Here is a 20,995-nt window from a genome sequence, read left to right on the forward strand (position 1 = left end):
AAAAAAAAAGAAATTGATCTTAAAAGATGACTTTTCCTCAAATCCCATTCAAATAATTTTGAAAACATGAATGAAATGCATAGTTTTCTAGGTAAACTTCAATTCTTTCCATGAAGCAAAACAAAATACTGACAACTAATGTAGCACAAATACAAAGGAAACACACAGACCAATTTCATTTGGAAATAACTTATGAATATCAATGGAGAAAATCCCAAATAAAATAATTATCAAACACATTACAACAATTCATTGAAGAAAAATACAACACAACCAAATACAGTTGTTTTTGTAGGAATGTAAAGAGTTCAAAAATAGAAAATCTGTAAATATGATTCATCATAGCATGATAAAAATAAGAAAATCATATAGATCTTGCTCATTAATGTTGAACAGGTAATTGGCAAAATTTAACACCCATTTGTGACATAAGTGCTCTTTGAAACAGGAATAAAATGACAAATCCTGAATATGATAAATTTTTAATTAAAAAATTTTCTAAATTGCTAATAATAGTTTCTGCAATGCAGAAAAGCTAGATGACGAACTAGGGGGCAGTATTTGTAGTTTTATCACAGGTAAACAAAGGGCTCATTTCCCTAACATTAAAAAGCTTCAATAAATGAGTCAGAAAAGCCATGTTTAATGGAAAACCACAGAGAGCATCCTTCTTAGAGTCAGTACAAGACAAGGCTGCCTGCTTTTGTTTCCTAACTTTGTTCTGGAGGTATTTGCCAAGTTTTTGTTTTGTTTTGTTAATCCTCACATGAAGATATTTTTTCCATTGCTTTTCAGAGAGTGGGGGGAGAGAGAGAGATGAGGCCCAACCAACTGAACCACACTGGCCAAGGCTCGATATAGCTTTAATTTGCATTTCACTGAGTGAGGTTTTTCAAAGGATCATTTATATTTCCTTTTCTGAGAACTTTCTGTTGATATGCTTTGCCTAGGCTGGGCTGAAGCCCTGAACAAACTGACACTGCAATTCAACTGTTTCTCTGAGATCATCTCTAACTCCACCCCTGGACACAGGTCTCCCACTCCATATCTAACTGCCTAGGCCATCCAGACCCATTTTACTTCCCATGGTCTCCATAGATTCCTTTCTTTTCAGGGATAATACTATTACTTACCTCTGTATACCTGCATCTTCAGTCTCTTGCATAATCATTTATTTTTTTAAAAATATTTTTTATTGATTTTTTACAGAGAGGAAAGGAGAGGATAGAGAGTTAGAAACATCAATGAGAGAGAAACATTGATCAGCTGCCTCCTGCACATCTCCCACTGGGGATGTGCCCGCAACCAAAGTACATGCCCTTGACTGGAATCAAACCTGGGACCTTTCAGTCCACAGGCCGACGCTCTATCCACTGAGCCAAACCGGTTAGGGCTCTTGCATAATCATTTAGCTCCCCTCTTTCTCTTATATTTTCAACATTCTTCTCTACCTTTAAACATGATTAAACCTCACCAATCTAACCAGGAACCCATGCAAAGCAGGACATCCTCCAGAATCTTTCTTCTTTCCTCTTAACCCTATATTAATCAGACATCACTGAGCATTCCCTATATCTAGATTTCATTACTTTGTTTGGGCAATTTTACTTATTTCAAGAAATTTTATGCCTAGAAAACACACAAAAAAATAATAATGGGTGAATAAACTCAAATAGCAAAAGCAAGAATAGAAACCATCTCTAGTACCTGAAGGAGGGAAAGTTTCTGGAGTGGTTGCTGCAGTGCTGGAATTTCCTTCCGAAGATTCTGTTCTGACATCTGTGAACGGGTTATCTGGAAGCCATGTTCCATTTGGTGAAATTGTAGTAACTACAGAATTGGTGCTTGCTATTCTTGTGGTCCCATTCTCAGAATCCGAAGTATTGACAGTGGTTACATAGGTGGGTCCCAGAGTTAGATTTGGGCTGAAAGTTGGTGTCACAGGAAAAGTTACTGAAGAAGTAGGATTTGAAGTTTTGAGCTCTTCTTTTACTGACTCTGCTACCAATGCTTCATTAGATCTTGTAGGTGAAGCTATAAACATCAAGAAAATAAGGAAACATCACAGGAAGAATGTGATAGCTTAAAAATTACAAGGCACAAAGTATCAAGTCTTAATAAGCTCTCAAACACTTGGACACCAATCAAAGAGTGAATAAAATAAACAAGAGTGTGGGCACATTTATAGTGCTGGACCCTTTCTACCAACCCAAAAGACTACTAGTCCAAGGGAGGAAGAGACTGGATTCTTTACTTAGTTCCTCAGAATTAATATATAGGGTCTTAAATAACAAAAATTTTTTTGTACTTTTCAGGAATGAATACATTACCTTTTTATTTACTTAAAGAAGTATGTATATGGTATATGTCATAGTATGTAGTATGGTATATACCACAATGATGAGCATTCACTAGGACTCAGAGATTTCTAAAGACATTTATTTTACCATTACTTTTAAGTAAAACTTTAATATTTTTTAAAGCAAAATTCTACTCTGAATACAGCCTTATTAAATGACAATTTACCTGTGGTTGCATTGTTGGCACTGACATGTATCAGACTACTGACAAGCAGAATAAGAATGATCCAGGAATCCATGCTGACCTGGAAAATAGAAAGCCATGTTAGATAAAATTCTATATTATTGTAACTATGTCCAAATACTCACCAAAGGAGTATTTTGGGTAAAATCTTCCCAGCTATTAAAATGTGCACACAGGACCAATAATTTTTTAGGAGTCTGATATGTACATTTCCCCAAGAATCCAACTACTTCATTGAATCTTTATAGACATATAAATAAGACTTACTAAGAACAAACTTTTTTGAGCAGTGTTTCTCAACTTTAGTTGCACTTTAGAATTACCCCAAAGAACTTTAAAAAATCCCCATGTCAGACTGCATCTCTGGGGGTGAGAGCTAGGTAGCTGTCCTTTTAAAAGGTGATTGCTATGTGCAGTTTTAGCATCTTCAGAATGAGAAATATGAAAATGGTAGGTTGACCGCATAGTGCCCTTCGAAGCAGACATTATACAGCTGTGCTCAACCTTAATTCCACCTCAAACCATATCAAAGGGCTGTGGCACATTTCCACAACTAATAGTGGCTCATTCATCTATTCAGATTTCTGTGCCCTACACTGAGGGAAACAACTGCAGAGCAATAGTCATAGGTCCTATCTTCATGGGCCTCATGCCTAGAGAGTAATTCAATATGGTAGTGCCTCTCCAGAGGAAGGGTAGGGACGTGCAGATGGTTAATATATATCCCAGGAGTTGCCTCTGGTACCAGCAACCATGCCTAACAGGAAGTGGGTCCAGCAAGTGGCCTTTCCAAGGTGCAGCCATACAAGATTTGACCATATTCCCATTCTTCCGATCTGACCATAATCCAAAACTGGAAAAACATACAATTCCCTCCATAGGATTAGGAAACAGGTTGGAAGGCTGATTATTGTATATGTATATGTGTCTATTCTTGATAAATCAATATGAAATGGTTTTTTGGGAAAATATGTATTTGGGGAGAGGGGGTCAGACCATTGCCTCATTCCATAGACCAAAATAAAATTCAGTTGAAGAATTAAATGCTTGAATGTACATTTTAAAAGGGAATAAATATTTATGTGAGTTCAGAATGAGGAAGAAAAACATAAAGGCAACATAAGAAAACACCAAGGTTAAAAATGGAATACCTAACAATAGAAAAAAACAAATGATTCTAAATATAAAAGAAATCAATTAAAAATAATGTTCATTGAAAGGAAGACTTAATATTGTCAGTTCTTTCAATTTTGGTCTATAGATTCAATACAATCTCAATCTCCTAGCAAGTTGTTTTATAGATACTGACCAGCTTATTCTAAAGGCAAAAAACTGAGAATAGTCAACTCAGTACCAAAGAACAATGCTAGAGAACTAACACTATCCTACTTCAACACTTACAACAAAGCAATAGTAATCAAGACAGAGTGGTCTGGTGAAAGAACAGACAAATAGGAGAGTGCAACAGAAGAGAGAGCCAAAATACAGACCAACATAAATATAGTCAACTGAGCTTTGACAAAGGAGCAAAAGCAATACAATGGAGCAATAAACTGTGCTAGAACAAATGGTCATACAATGTCAAAAAATAACAAATCTAGACACAGACCATACACTCTTCACACAAAATAATTCAAAATTGATCATAGACCTAAATATAAACGTAAAACTACAAAACCTAGAAGATAACATAGGAGAAAATCTACATGACCTTGGGTATGGTGATGACTTTGTAGAAACCACACCAAGGGCATGATCCATGAAAGAAATAATCAATCAGCTAGACTTCATTAAAATTTAAAACTTCTGGTCTGCAAAAGGCAATGTCAAGAGAATGAGAAGCCATAGATAAGGAGAAAATATTTGCAAAAGACACATCTCCTAAAGGATTGTTACCCAAAATATACAAAGAACTCTTAAAACTCAATAAGAAAACTATTAACGCAATTTTAAAAATGGTCAAGCCCTGGTCGGTGTGGCTCAGTTGGTTGAGCGTCATCCCATACACACAAAGGTTGCTGGTTCAATTCCCAGTCAAGGCACATGCCTGGGTTGCAGGCTCAGTCCCCAGGGGAGGGCATGCGGGGGCAGCCAATCAATGTTTTTCTCTCAGGGATGTTTGTTTTTCTCTCTCTCCTTTTCCCTTCCTCTCTCTCTCTGTAAAATCAATAAAAACATATATTTTAAAAAATGGTCAAAAGGCCTGAATAGACACCTCATCAAGGAAGATTTACAGATGGCAAGTAAGCATATGAAAAGATGTTCAGCAACATATGTCATTAGGAAATTACAAATTAAAACATGAGATACCACTCACCACACACCTATCAGAATGGCCAAGATCCAAAACACCGACAACACCAAATCCTGGTGAGGATGTGGAGCAACAGGAACTCTCATTCATTGCTAGTGAAAATGCAAAGTGATACACACACTTTGGAAGACAGTTTGGTGGTTTCTTATAAAAACTAAGCATACTCTTACCATAAGGAGAATCCTTAAATACATGTATTACCAAGTGAAAGAAACCAATCTGAAAAAGCTACATACTGTATAATACTCTTGAGAAGGCAAAACTATGGAGATACTAAAAAGATTAGTGGTTGTAGAGTTAGGAAAGAGAATGAATACATGGAACACAGGACTTTAAGGGCAGTCAAACTATTCTATATGATGATATAATTGGGGATACATATCATTATACAGTTGCCACAACCCATAGAATATATGTACAACACCAAAAGTGAACCTTAATGTAAACTATGGACTTTGGGTGATAATGATGTGTCAAAATGTAGGTTCAACAAGGACCACTGTGGCAGATGTCAATAATGGGGGAGGTTGTGCATATTTAGGAAAGGGAGTATTTGGCAGCTCTATAATTTCTACTCCATTTTGCTGTGAACCTAAAACTAATCTAAAAATAGTCTTTTTTTTAAAAAGAAATAAACTGGGGAAAATTTCATAAATAAGAGAAAGATAAAAACAAGAACTCATATATCAATACGAAAAACATTAAAACCCCAACTTTGAAAAACCTGGAGAACCTAACCAGGTAATTTACAGAAGAGAAAAACAAACAACAAAGGAAATACATGAAAAGTGCTGACCATCCCCACTAATCAAAGGAATATGAGATAACATTTTTATTTTCCAAATCAGAAAAGATCAATCATTTGAAATATTCAATGCTGGTATAAGGGTCCACAAGAAGCCTCCCCAAAATGTGCCACTTTGGCATGTGAATTATTTTGAGCTGAAGGCAATCAAGACCCTGCAAGCACACCAGACTTTAAATTAGGGGCCTTGCCCATAATAAGAGTTATCACCAGAAAAAAAATGTTTTGACTATATGGCAGGGCAAACTACTAATTACTGAACATCTACTCTCCTTATCATTTTGCAATAACATTCCTCCCCTCTGAAACCTCAAGTTACCTTACCTCATCCTTAGCTCAGGATACCATATATCTAATTTTCTCTTTCTATCTTTGAACCTCTCACGTGGGGTCTCTGACTCATGTACTAGTATGTGAATTTTCCATGCACACACATGTAATTAAATTAGGTTATTTTCTCTTATTAATCTTTATCAGGTGAATTAAGTTATTAGACCAGCAGAAAGAACCTGGGTTAGAGGAAAGTTTCCTCCTCCCTCACACTCGCAAGAGTCACAGAAAAGAACAAAAATACTGGTGGGAATGCCAACTAGCCTAAACTAACAAATTTCTTTCCAGAAAGATTATACAAGAATCTTAAAGATGTTCATATTGTTTTCTGACCCATTTTCAAGGTTCTATTCTAAAGTGAATACAAATAAACTATAACTCAGACTAAAATGATTTAGAGAGTCCAGCCAGCATGGATCAGTGGTTGAGCGTTGACCTATGAACCAAGTGGTTGCAGTTCAATTCCCAGTCAGGGCATATGCCTGGGTTGCAGGCTCGATTCCCAGTGTTGGGTGTGCAGGAGGCAGCCAGTCAATGATTCTCTCTCATCACTGATGTTTCTATCTCTCTCTCCTTCTCTCTTCCTCTCTGCAATCAATAAGTAAATAAATATATTTTAAAATGATATAGAGATAGTCATTAAGTGGAAAAGAACAATCCAAATACCCACTAGGGAAAACAGGAAAAAGATGAAATAAGTATTATGTTGCTATTCAAGATGATACATTATTATGATTCAAAATGCTGCATTCAAAGAGTATAAGAAAGTGGAACAAACCATTTATTTTTCTTAAATCCTCATCCAAAGATATGTTTTTATTAATTTTTTCAAGAGAGAGAGAAAGCAAAAAAACATTGACTGGTTTCCTCTGGTACCACCCCGACCAGAATTCAAACACCCAACCTAGGCATGTGCCCTGAACAGGAATCAAACCAGCAACCTTCTGGTGTACGGGATGATGTTCCAACCAACTGGACCAACTGGCCAAGGCAAGCCCTTCATTAAAAAAAAAAAAAAAGGGGGGGGGGGGGGGGGGCAGCCCTGGTCAGTGTGGTTCAGTGGTTGGAGCGTCAGCCCGTGAACCAAAGGGTCTCAGGTTCTGGTCAACCCACATACCTGGGTTGCAGATTCAATCCCCGGCCCCAGTCAGGGCATATGCAGGAGGCAATCAATCAATGTGTCTCTCTCACATTGATGTTTTTCTCTCTTTCTCTATCCTTCCCTTCCACTTTCTCTAGAAATCAATGGAAAAAATATCTTTGGGTGAAGATTAACCAAAAAAATTTAAAAAGCCAAATCAAGACTGAATATACCATATGATCGCAACTAAATTTATAAATGTATATGCATGAAAGATTAGAAGGAAAAATCTATAAAAATTTTGGCATAGTACTTTATGATTTTTATTTTCTTTATATTGTACTTTTTTATTTTCTAAATTTTAAAAATAAAAAGCATGTTATTTTTATAAATAAAAATAATCAATACAATTAAGTTAAAAAATAAATTTCACTACAGTCTGAATATAAGAAACAAAACTAAAAGAAGGAAAACTGCACAAGGAAGGCATACCTCAAGTAAAAGAATGCCAGGGAAAAGAACAAACGCATAGTAGATGGCAAGTTGGAGAGGATTTGTATGCATAAAGTAGGGGCTGAGAGATATGTCAGTTTAAGAAGACCCGTGTCACTAAACCATAATTAGGAAAACCACAGTGAAGGCCTAATTCTTCTCAGAGGATATAAAGACCCTCATGCTAATTCCTGTGACTTCCTGATCTCCAGACTAAACTGCAACCACACCTACGCTACTTCCCCTCCTCTAATCACCATGTCTTCTATCCAAGCATCCTAGAGCTGCATGTCGGGATGTAGGGTTGAAGTTTCCTCATTCTTCATGGATGCTACTGCAAACCGTTTTTCCTGAGCCTGCTCTAACAGTCCCTGTTCCCGAGGACTTTTTTGCCTAATGATTGCTGGCACTCCTCTGTTACTGCAATGTGGTTCACAGTTTTCTTTCCATCCCTAAGTCCTGATATTCTCCTAGAAGGCTGTTCAACATCCTCACAGACATCAGTCACTACAACTCACATCTGGGCCAGCCTCTGAGTTCCTTGATTTCCTCAATTCCAACCTATACCTCTACTCTACTTGGACCCTATGACAATGGCTCATTCTAGGCTCTATCATCACCAAGAAAAGCTCTCATCCCACTCTCCACCACACTCCTTTATCCCTGCAGTTCTCTCCCTATTACTTCTACTACAAACTGTTCTCTGACCTCACCAGGCTTTTGGTTCCTTCAGATCCTCTCTAATTTTATTTCCAATATCTCTGTCCTGTCTTTATTTTCCTCTCTACATAATCAAGAATTGGTGTCAGTTCAATCACTTCCCTGCTAATATCCTAAGTTCTGTTGCTACATTGTTCCATTACATATACATGAGGGAACCCCCTCACCCAAACCCAATCCTGAATTAATCTTACACTTGTACTGCCAAATGCTGCTTATGAAAACCAAACAATCCATAAAGTTTATATCACTATTTCTGCCTCAGTGGAACTCTGAAAACCTGCAATCTTTCTGTATTTCCCTATTCAGCTTTCTCGCCAATTCTCCATAGCAGTGATTTCAAAGAAGCTCTTCTTCTCTCCAACCATCTCCTCCTATACCCTTGGCTATTGGCCTTGCCTTCGCTTCAAAGAAAATAGAAGCCATGGGACATCCTTAATTCTCATCACCATATTTACAAATTTCCTCCTCTACAGTTCTTTCCAAGAATCTCAGTTCATTGGAAACCTTACCCTCTACTACCATCTCCTAGATTTAATTCCTCCCTTTCATAACAGCATTTAAACACAAGAATTTATCAAATAATAACTCCTTTGAATTTGCATCAATCCTCCAGCTAGCATTCTCCCTACTACACTTTACAGCCAAATTTCTAGAAAGAGTTGTGTACATGGCAATCTGACCTCTTTTACCACCATTCCACTAAAACTACCTCCATATTTTAAAGACTGAGCTCTTTTAAAATATTCCAACTCATTCACAAAGGACTAATTTCCCTAATATATAAAGGGCTCCTACAGATTAGATTAATAAAAAGGGGACCAAAAACCCCCAAAATGGGCAAAAGACATGAGAAAGACAATTCACAGAAAATGAAAAATTTCTCTTAAATATATGAAAAATACTCAACTTCACTCATGATCAAAGAAAGCCCAATTTAAAGCTATACCGCAATATCATTTTCAACTATCAGAAGCAAATATAAAAACTTGAACAACACTGCACTGGCAAAGATTTTCATAAACAGATACTCTCATACAATCTGTAAATATTTATCAGAATTATGAAAGCACAAACCCTTTGACACAATTCTGCCCAAGAACTTTCTAGATATACCCATATTTTAAAAGTGACCTATGTACAAGGTTATTCAAAGCAGTATTATCTGCAATAAAAAAAAAAATACTGGAAATAACCTAAATGTTTATCAATAGGAAAAGTGAACATGATTAAATAAATCATGGCATATTCACAAAATGGAGTATTATGTAATTGTTAAACAGAATGAGGAGGGTTTTTGGAAATCCATTTTAGTATACAAGACAACCTTTGATTTTGAACTTAAAAATAACTTTTACAAATATATTAAATTAAAATTCACTGGGGGGGGGGGGGGCCCATTTCTTTCTCTCCCCACACATCCTCTTTCCCACATCTCCCACACAGCTTTTTTGTTGTTAAATCTTTCAACCTCTCTCTGTCACCTCTGATTCACTGATACCCCATATTGTCTCAAATTCATCACTTCTCCACACCTCCCTCTGAACTGAAGATTTTAAAAACTGGTTCTATGACTAAGGTCTAGTTTCAACATGAATGAACAAATGGTTGAAATCCAAGGAAAATATGCACTACCAAATGTCAAAAGGAAACCAGCCCAGCCATCCAATTGTAGTCTGCACAATACCAGACACCCTGTGCATAATTCTAAGAGTGGAAATGGTTCCACCTTGTCACAGGATGAGTTTTTAGGATGAGCTCTATTTGTGATATTTTAAAAAAGTTTGTCTGACAGCATCTTATAAATCTAAATATACACCTACTTTATGGTCTAGTAATTCCATTCTTATATTTTCACCTAAGAGAAACTATGTCTGCAAAGACTAGTACAAGAATGTTCATAATAACAAAAACTGAAAACAACCCAGGTAATATATAAACAGTGGTAATATATAAACAATGGAATATTGCTCAGCAATAAAAAGAAAAGAATTACTGATACACACCACTTGGGTGAATCTAAAAAAAAATCACACTGAGTGAAAAAAGCCTTATGTAAGAGCATATTATAATGCATGATTCCATACATATGAAGTTCTAGAAAAAGTAAAACTATGGTGGAAAAAATAACAATTGTTGCATGGGAAAGAGACAGGACTTACTGGAAAGGAATATAAGGGTACTTTCTGGACAATAGTAGTATTCCATATCTTAACAGGGTTCTGGATTGCCTGGGTATATTTCTTAGAATTCATTGAATGGTAACTTAAGATCTGTGCATTTACAGCCTGGCCGGCATGGCTCTGTGTTTAGAGCGTCAGCCTGTACACCAGAGGGTCTTGATTCTGGGTCAAGGGCTGGTATCTGGGTTGGGGGTTTGTTCTCTGCCCCCAGTTGGAACCAAATGGTGTGTATCCCCTCTCCTCTCCTCTCCCCTCCCCTTCTCTCTCTCTCCCCCCCGACCCCCTACTGTCTAAAAATCAATGGTAAACACATCCAAGGGTGAGGATTTAAAAAAAAAAAAAGATTTGGGCATTCACTGTACATAAATTTTACCTCTAAAAAAGACTCTACCCATTAACAAATACTGTAAATGATATACATGTTTAAGTATTGGGAAGATGGGTACTGATATATGTAATTTACTTTGAAATATATTTTAAACAATATGAATTGATGGATAAATAGTGGGATAGACAGATGGATAGATAAGTGATAAAACAAGTATAATAAAATGTTAATTGTAGAATCTAGGTGGTGGATATAAAATTCTCTCAATTTTTCTCTTACTTAGAATTTTGTAAAGAATTTTTTCTCACCAAGCCTATGTGGGTCAGTGGTTGAGCATCAACCTATGAACCAGGAGGTCACAGTTTGATTCCAGGTCAGGGCACATGCCCAGATTGCGGGCTTGATCCAGAGTGTGGGGTGTGCAAGAGGCAGCTGATCAATGATTCCCTCTCATCATTGATGTTTCTATCTCTCCCTCTCCCTTCCTCTCTGAAATCAATAAAAAAATATTTTTTGAAAAAGAAATTTTTATGCATTTACTCAAGTTTTTATGTTCCTCAAAGTGTAACTGTGTTGTTGTTTTTTTGTCCTATTCATTTCTGGGGAGAACATTCAAGTTCTACTCTTTTAGCAAATTTGAGTAATATAAAACAGTGTTATCAACTATAGTCACCAATCCCCAGACCACATTCACCTTCCAGCAGAAAGTAAATCTTTTTTTTTAATGATAGTTTATTTAACACAATATATCTAAAATATTATTTCAACATGCATCAATATGAAAGTAAATCTTTTAATGTTACTTATTAAAACATTACTTTTGTAATATAGGAAAGACACTGGTCCTCTTCTTCACTGCAATTATAAACAACTTAAAAAAAGGTAAAGCATGCTCATTACAAGATATACAAACAGAAGAGAGGAATAGAAAGCAAAATGTAAGTCTCATTCACCTCTTGCCAGTCCCATTTCCCAAAAGTGATCACTAAATAGTTTCAAAAAGTGAATCATAAGCCTTTGGTTAACTGTGAATATAGAAGAGCTGAGCAGGGAGGCTTTGGGAGATGAGTCATGAAATCTGGGCAGTTCCCGTAATTTATTGGACACAATGGCACACACATTGTGTTCTCTCTCCTACCCTACACCACACCCAGAAAAAGGGCCAATATACAGTCATTATTTCATTACAAAGACATTTCTTTCTTTAAAAAATTGTTTCCACTGCACATACATTAATTAAGGTGCTCAGTTCAGAAATTTTAACATTAAAAAAAAAGGAAAAGGGCCCTGACAGATTTGGCTCAGTGGATAGAGTGTCAGCCTGTGGACTGAAAGGTCCCAGGTTTGATTCCGGTCAAGGGCATGTACCTTGGTTTTGGGCACATCCCCAGTAGGAGGTGTGCAGGAGGCAGCTGATCGATGTTTCTCTCTCATCGATGTTTCTAACTCTCTATCCCTCTCCCTTCCTCTCTGTAGAAAATCAATAAAATATATTTTTAAAAAAAGGAAAAGGAAAACTAAGATTCCATGAGCAATACTTTGTAAAAAGCCCTAGGATAAGTGACAAAGGAGTTCTAAAATATTATGGCTGTCACCCAGCTTGTGTGGCTCAGTGGTTGTGCATTGAACCATGAACCAGGAGGTCACCAGTTCAATTTCCCATCAGGGCACATGCCTGGGTTCTGAGCTCAATCCCCAGTAGGGGACATGCAGGAGGCAGTCAATCGATGATTCTCTCTCATCATTGATTTTTCTATCCCTCTCTCCCTTGCCCTTCCTCTCCCTGAAATCAATAAAAACTTATTTTAAAAAGAACTATGTCTGTTGTTTTCCCAATATGTGAGTCTCTAAGAACATTTCCCAAAATTCAAATTCAGCATAATTGATCTGAGACATTCTCCAGAGATACATGTGGAGGCTCTGAATTCTACAATGGGGGCATGGATGGTGGACAGTGTATGCTGGCTATTAAATCATTCACCCTTGCCCTCCTATCTCAAAACCCAGCTGTACTGAGTTCTCTGTATGCCCCCTCTCACTTAATCCTCCCCAACCTTATGATGCAATTGGTGTTACAACTTACCATATTGTGCACCTTTGTGGGGGGAGGAGAGGCTTGAACTACAGAAACCTTGAATATTAAATTCATAAGCAATCAATTATACATGCTTACACACATATCATGGATAAACTGTGTGAAATATATATCCTGCACCCAAGATGAAGGAACCATCCACAGATATACTCTTTGGCTTCTAGCCAAAGAGAAACACTCCTTACCCAAACATACACTCCCTGTCAGTGGACCCTGAGGCCCTGAGAGACATGCCATCCTGCCATCCTGGTCTAAAGCAAGGAGAGAAAAATTGGGTGCTAAGGAAATCCTTATTCCTCAGTTAGGTGTGGACAAGTGACTAAGTTCTAGATAAGGAGATATAAGATAAAGTATATTATGAGATCTCTAGGAAGGTGGTGCAAACGGAAGGGTGTGAGCCTTCCCCCACCCCGCCCCTCCCCGTCCTTCCTCCTGAATCTGGAATTTAGATGTGATAACCAGTAGTCACTATGGACCCTGAAGTGATTTTGAGCATAGCAGAATTGAGAGTTAGAAAGGGATCGAGTTCTCTGATGATACTGTGAAACTGCTATACTGGCCCTACTTACTTTCAAATTTTGTATATACTAGTGGCCTGGTGCACTGATTCGTGCACACTGAAAGGAAATTAATTAGAAGAAATATTTTAATATCGCTATTCGCCCTTTCTCTATAATAGAAGTGTCAGAGCTGAAAATTAGTAAAATGTATATGAAAATAATATATAAATTGATTAATAAATAATAACAAAGACATGACATAAAAACAACAAAAACATGCTAATAAAAACATTGATAAAAACAATGACTGATAAATTGATTAAACTTATTCTAATATCTCCCTGTATACCACATTAAGAGTAAAACACTTTCAGAGTGCTTGACTAATTTCCCTGTGATGAAGTATTTACAACTTCACACGCTCTTCGAACTCGAGAGAAAGCAACATATAACTGTAAGCATGTCAAAACGGGTTCAGGTAGGAATATTCCTACTCTGCCTAGAGTTTGTCCTTGTGATTTATTAATAGTCATCGCAAATGCTGGCATCACGGGAAACTGTCTTTTAATTAATTTAAATGGGAGGCTAGTGTCGAAACACGCGTGTGACTGGCGCCAATGAGAGCATTACTAGTATATGTATCACGCATGTGCAAGTCAACGTTTATTTTTAAATTGCCAGTGTGCATCATCTGTACCGGCCAGTCGGTCGATCAGTCACTTAGCCTTTTATATATATAAATAAGAAATAAACCTGTTTCATTTTCTGATATAACAACCAACCCCAAACAGCTAGTTATCTATACTAATAAAAGCCTAGGTGGCCCTCGTGCGCGACGTTGTCACAAGAAGGCCCAAACATACACAGATGGCTGCCACAAGATGACCATGCGCACAGTGGAGGCGGGTCCTGGCGGCCGCTCCGCACAGTGAGGTCTAGAGGTCCCGTGGCTCCGTGCAGCACGGAGGAGGCCGGTCCTGGCATCTCCACCGCCTTGCGTGGAGGAGGCGGGTCCCGGCAGGGGAGGGCAGTTGGGGGCAATCAGGCCGGCAGGGGAGCAGTTAGGCATCAATCAGGCTGGCAGGGGAGTGGTTAAGGGGGCGATCAGGCTGGCAGGCAGGTGAGCGGTTAGGAGCCAGCAGTCCCGGATTGTAGCGGTATGTCTGACTGCCGGTTTAGGCCCAATCTCACAGGGCCTAAACCGGCAGTCGGACATCCCCCAAGGGGTCCCAGATTGGAGAGGGTGCAGGCCAGGCTGAAGGACACCCACCCTCCCATGCACAAATTTCGTGCACCAGGCTACTAGTAAGAAATAAGACTTGTGATGACCTAGGAATAGGAATGATGAGGATGCTCCTGAATGCATTTTTCTCAGCCCTCTTGATAGAAAGTACAATGCTGCATACATTCGCTAAAAAAAAAAAAATGTTACGAGAAATCAATATTATGAAGCCCCCACTAGCAAAGGAGACCTCAGCCCATCTGTACATTCCCCAAAGTTTATGCTTTGGCTGGGATAGCGTCCATCAAGGGTCTATCTATTGAAAGTTAAGCATTCAATATTCCATACATTAATACTGTTAAAATCTGATCAAATATCAGGTATATGTTATTTCAGTTAAATCTAACAGCAACTCTACCAGCTAGATACTATTACTCCCATTTTGCAGACAAAGAAATTAAAAGATGGTCATGTAGCTGGTAAATTGTGGAAGTGGAATAAATCTAGGACTACCTTTCTTCACATATCTTATTATCCTTCAAAAGATTAAAGACTAATGAAGAAACAGAAAAATCTTCCTAATGCGAAATAAAACTAATTGATGATTATTTCCATTTTGTGAGTTTCTAAACAAAGGGGCAGTGATTTTTTTTAATGCACTCATTAATCAACCACTGATTTTCAGATATTCAATATACATATGTGTCTGCTCAAGTACTATTACTGATTTTAAGTACACTCACTCTTTTGCAGAGATGAATATTCCTTTGGGAAAGGTATGTACTCAACTCTCAGCCTTACTGAGGATATCTCCCAGGTGTGGGAGAACCAAAGAAGTAAGTGGCAGCCAGGAATATTAAGCTCTGCCCTAGGACTATTTCCTAGAGCTGTTCACGTTCTCTGATTTGAAAAAAAGGCACCTAGAAGAAGGGTTCAGCTCCTTCAGCTAATTGTTCACTCAATCAACATTATATTATTTATATTAAAAATAAAAACCATTTTTACAACTACAATCCTTGGTTGCCTACAGCAGGCACTTGTACTAGGTATTCTATACATTTTAACTCATTTAATCCTCACAATCACCTTATGAGTGAGGTATTGTTTTCCCATTTTACAGATGAAGAATCTAAAGATCACAGAGGTTAAGGAATTTGCTCAAGGCCATATATCTAAATAAATAGCTATTAGGATTTCAAACTCAGAACTTTTACTGATTTTTAAAATTTTTTATTTTTTAGAAAGGGAGAGTGAGAGAGAAACATTGATCGATCAGTTGCCTCCCATACACACACCAACCAGGATCGAACCCACAACCTAGGTATGTGCCCTGACCAGGAATCGAACTGCAACCTTCCAGTATATGGGATGATGCTCCAACCAAGTCACTGGGCCAGGGCCAAAAACTGAGCTTTTAAAACTCCAAAGCTCACATCTTCCTTCATACTCCAAACAGATACTAAGAACATACAGACAGTTTAGATATGGACATTGTCATCAAGTAGCTCACAAACCAGTAGTGAGGCACAAATAAACTATGTATTCAAACCTTGAATGAACACTAATACTAAGATGAAGTGGTAAAACTTCAGACCAGGGGAGGTAATGTTTGAGCTCAATTTGGAAGGCTAAAGGGTAGTTAGTTAGCCAAGAGAAGGGTCAGAAACAGTCTTGCAAGCAGAGAGGACTTGGAAGCATGAAAAAGCTTATCTGGTTCCAGGCATGGCAAAGAGCTGGGTAAGGGCATCAAGCAGGACCTTAATAAATACCTGTTAAATGACTGTGAAAATTACAAACATGTAAGATTAGAGTTTGTGAGGATATGTGGAAGAAATGCCAAGTGGTGATGATAGAGGAAGCAGAGATCAGATCACAAAGGGGCTGTTGGCCACATAAAAAGTTTTAACTTTCCACTGAACACACTGAGGAACCACCAAAGGCTTTAGCACAGGGAGGTTGATGGGAACAATTTGGATTTTAGAAAGAATGAGTGACAGACAGCAGGGTGGAGGATCAACCAGTGGTGTTTGAGGTTAGAAGAGCCGTTAACTGAAGCCTAGCCACCAAACCAGGAGAACCTCAGAGCATGGCAGAAATATTCAGAGGATACTGATAAGAGAATTTACAGGGGCAGAACTAAAGACTTAAATGAGATGTCAGAGGTAAGAAAGGCCCATGTGACTGACTTAGGTGAAACACAATGCTATAAGCAAGAGGATGACTGCTTTGGAACATATCATGGGGAAGGCTATAAGCTGAACAAGGAAAATGTACATGCTGTATCTACATAGAGCAAGGTGGGTGGAGGGGGGAGAAGGGGCAGAATGGCAGACAGGCAACGATAGAGCAGCTGCCACAGAAGTTAGGCAGTAAGCCAAAGAAAGAAAGAGGACAGCTGTAAGGGTGACAAAAGCAACAATGAACAAGCCAGGCAAGAGACATCTGACAAGCACAGGAGGCAAGAGTAGGTGGGCACTGGTGAGTACAAAACTGATACATGCCACCAAGGGAGGGTGGAGTAAGAACAGCACACTGAATACTTGCCAGTTAGAGAAAAGAGCTTGAAAAACTGCTGAAGAAGTTCTAGAACACCAGAAATAAACTTTCAGATCTTTTCTTGAAAAAAGCAATGTGGTGAGAGAGGTCCAAAATAAAGGGAGGAGGACCCCCAAAATCAGTAGGAGTCTGAGGCCCTAAAGAGCAGCTTACTCCCACAGATGAAATTATGCAGAGAATGAAACAGGAACAGTAAGCCTGTAAAAGAGGATTGTTAAATTCTACTCCCTTTAACTTTCACCTAAGGCAGCGGTTCTCAACCTGTGGGTCGCGACCATCGGAAAAACACATATAGTATATTAGATATTTGCATTACGATTCATAACAGTAGCAAAATTACAGTTATGAAGTAGCAACGAAAATAATTTTATGGTTGGGGGTCACCACAACATGAGGAACTGTATTAAAGGGTTGCGGCATTAGGAAGGTTGAGAACCACTGAGTCCTAAGGGTTAGAATTAGATTTGTTTAGGCCAGCCGTGGGCAAACTACAGCCCGCGGGCCGGATCCGGCCCGTTTGAAATGAATAAAACTAAAAAAAAAAAAAAGACCGTACCCTTTTATGTAATGATGTTTACTTTGAATTTATATTAGTTCACACAAACACTCCATCCATGCTTTTGTTCCGGCCCTCCGGTCCAGTTTAAGAACCCATTGTGGCCCTCGAGTCAAAAAGTTTGCCCACCCCTGGTTTAGGCCCTAGACAGAGGAGCCTGGAGGCAAAAAGGTCAAGCAGATTACTTCAAATAAACAAACACAGAAAATAGTCTGGTACAAATTTATATTGCAGATTAACTAAAACAAGAAACAATATAAAAAAGTATTTGGTTCTACTTAAAGCTCACCTTGAAATAAACTATCAGATATATGAAACCAAAGCAAAATATAGTTTATATACATAAAAAAAACAAACCAGGAATAATTTTGAAAAGGAATAAAATGGGAGAAACCCATTTACCCAATCTTAAAGCTTAGAATACAGCTACCGTAATTAAGACAATATGATATTAGCAAAGGGATAAACATAACAAATCTATGGAATAAAATAGAGAATCAGAAACAAATCCACACAAATATGCCCAAATAATTTTTGACAAAGGTGCAAAAGCAATTCAATGGAGGAAGGCCAGCCTTTTCAAGAAATGGTGCTAGGAAACTGGATATCCACATGCAAAAGAATGAAGCTGGATTCCTACCTTATGCCATATATACAAAAATTAACTTAAATGGATCAAAGACCTAAACATAAGAACTAACACTATAAAACCCTTAGAAGAAAATATAGGAGAAAAGCATCACAACATTAGATTTAGCAATGATTTTAAAAAATATAACACCAAAAACACAGTCAATAACAAAAAAATAGGTAAGTTGGACTTAATCAAAATTAAAAACTTCTGTGTATCAAAAGACACTATTAACAGAATGAAAAGGAAATCCACAGATGGGAGAAAACAGCTATTTGATAAGGAATTGAAAACCAGAATACTGTATGTAGGGTGTCCCCCAAAAATGTATACACACTTTAACAGCTAATAGCTCAATTTTGAAAATGAAATATATTTTAATAAACACTGCCTTTATAATTATTCAAAGTGTGTGTGCATACATTTTTTGGAACACCCTATATGTAAACTCCTACACCTCAGCAACCAAAAAAGTCAACCTCATTAAAAAAATGGGCAAAGGACTTGAATTTATACAAGTGGCTAATAAGAACATGAAAAGATGCTCAACATCACTAATCATCAGAGAAATGCAAATCAAATTCACACTGGGGCACAGCTGGAGTGGCTCAGTAAGTTGAGCATCACTCCATGCACCAGAGGGTTGCAGGTTCGATTCCCGGTCAGTTCACATCCCTGGGTTGCAGGTTTGATCCCCAGTCAGGAGCATGTAGGCAGACACAGATTGATGTTTCTCACATCAATGTTTCTCTCTCTCTCTCTCTCTCTCTCCCTCTCCTCCCCCCCTCTCTCTAAGCAGTTCCTTGGGTGAGGATTAAAAAAAGAAAATCACACTGAGATATTATTTCACACCTATTAGTCTGGCTATTACAAACAAACAAAACAAAAATAGCCTGGCAGGTGTGGCTCAATGGTTGAGCATGGACCCATGAACCAGGAGGTCAGGGTTTGATTCCCAGTAAAGGCAAATACTTGGTTGTGGGCTCAATCCCCAGTAGGAGGCCCATTTTTTTTTTTTTTTAAGTTTGGGGGAAAAATAAAAATAGAAAATATTAAGTGTTGGCAAGAATGTAGAGAAACTGGAACCCTTGTGCAATGCTGGTGGGAATGTAAATGGTATATAACCACTTTGAGAAAACATTTGGCAATTTCTTAAAAAGTTACAACATAAATCTACTATACGACTCAGCCATTACACTCTTAGGTATTCATCCAAGAAACCAGGATATGTACTAGTATGTTCATACAAAAGCTTGTATATCAAGCATGTCAAACTCATGACCCGCGGGCTGCATGTGGCCCACAACGAATATTTTTGCGGCCCAGCCAATTTAACAGTATATAAGAAACATTTTAATAAAAATTTTGTAACTTAATTTTTATAATATACTGTTATACATAATTATTAATAATGAACAACATTTGCTAATGACTAATTACTATAATCGCATTGCATTTATTTCCCTTACGCGCCTTACACGCAGGCGCACCATTTCTCTCACTAATATTAGCAACGAATATTTTAGCAGTTGGGGGCGAGCAGGCTGGCAGTGGGGGGCAGTTGGGGACAATCAGGCTGGCAGGGAGGGCAGTGGGGGGCAGTTGGGGGCAAGAAGGCCAGCAGGCAGAGTGGTTAGGGGCAATCAAGCAGGCAGGCAGGCAGGCGAGCGGTTAGGAGCCAGCAGTCCCAGATTGCGAGACGGATGTCTGGCAGTCAGACATCCCCTGGGGGATCCCAGATTGGAGAGGGTACAGGCCGGGCTGAGAGACAACACCCCCCCCCCCCCCCCCCGCCACAGCTTCGTGCACTGCCACTAGTATCGATATAAAGGAATACTACTCAGCAGTAAGAATGAATGAAGTATTGATACACACCACATGGCAGAATCTCAAAATAACTATGCTGAGTAAAAGAAGCAAAACAAAAGAGAGTACATACTTGCTTTAAAGAGTAGGTTTTATTATTATTCAGGTATGGTGAGACCAAAAAACCAGGTGATTGCCACTGAAAAGACAGTTTATTAGTTTGTTACTCATATCATAGTTCCTAAAAGGAGGTGACACACAATGCCACACAGGTGCCACATGGGGAAGTACCAGGGTTGGTTAGGAGGCAAGAGGGAGTGAGTGGGAAAAGTAAAAACCTTTATTGTTTCTACAGGAAGGAATGGTGGAGGCTGGGTAAACAGGTTTAGGATCAGCTATTTTGAAAAGTATCAGCCAGCTCTATGGTTTAGAGCAGTGGTTCTCAACCTTCCTAATGCCGCGACCCTTTAATACAGTTCCTCATGTTGTGGTGACCCCTAACCATAAAACTATTTTCGTTGCTACTTTGTAACTGTAATTTTGCTATTGTTATGAATCATAATGTAAATATCTGATATGCAGGATGTATTTAGGCGACCCCTGTGAAAGGGTCGTTCGACCCCCAAAGGGGTCGCAACCCACATGTTGAGAACCGCTGGTTTAGAGGCTGTCCCTAATTGTCTGGTACCTGGCCATGGAGTAAATTGTCCAGGTGAATAGTGTCCAGAGTGTGAGAGCCCAATAAAGCAGGTGGTTGGGGTTTGGGGTCTGGATTGATTGGTTTGCATACAAAAGGCACAGTAGCAGGTGAGTTGTCTCTAGAAACTGGCTA

General features: G+C 38.4%; 1 protein-coding gene across 6 annotated transcripts in view; it reads right to left on the reverse strand.

The window, feature by feature from the left end:
• The window catches only part of PTPRA (protein tyrosine phosphatase, receptor type, A), a 90,993-nt gene that overhangs the window by 61,403 nt on the left and 8,595 nt on the right, over positions 1-20,995 (reverse strand). For 3 of the 6 annotated variants that reach the window (XM_014546511.1, XM_014546512.1, XM_014546510.1), the window contains exons 2-4: positions 4,862-4,950; positions 2,527-2,605; positions 1,708-2,034 (exon numbers count right to left, since the gene is read on the reverse strand). In XM_014546511.1, the coding sequence (XP_014401997.1) occupies positions 1,708-2,034; positions 2,527-2,605; positions 4,862-4,948 (493 nt within the window). In that variant the 5' untranslated portion in view covers positions 4,949-4,950. Of the gene's footprint in view, positions 1-1,707; positions 2,035-2,526; positions 2,606-4,255; positions 4,352-4,861; positions 4,953-20,995 lie in introns of those variants that run through there. The other 3 variants (XM_014546513.1, XM_014546514.1, XM_005874712.2) reach the window with 3 other exon arrangements.

This window comes from Myotis brandtii, unplaced genomic scaffold (genome assembly GCF_000412655.1).
Source record: "Myotis brandtii unplaced genomic scaffold, ASM41265v1 scaffold45, whole genome shotgun sequence".
Classification (NCBI taxonomy): Eukaryota; Metazoa; Chordata; class Mammalia; order Chiroptera; family Vespertilionidae; genus Myotis; species Myotis brandtii.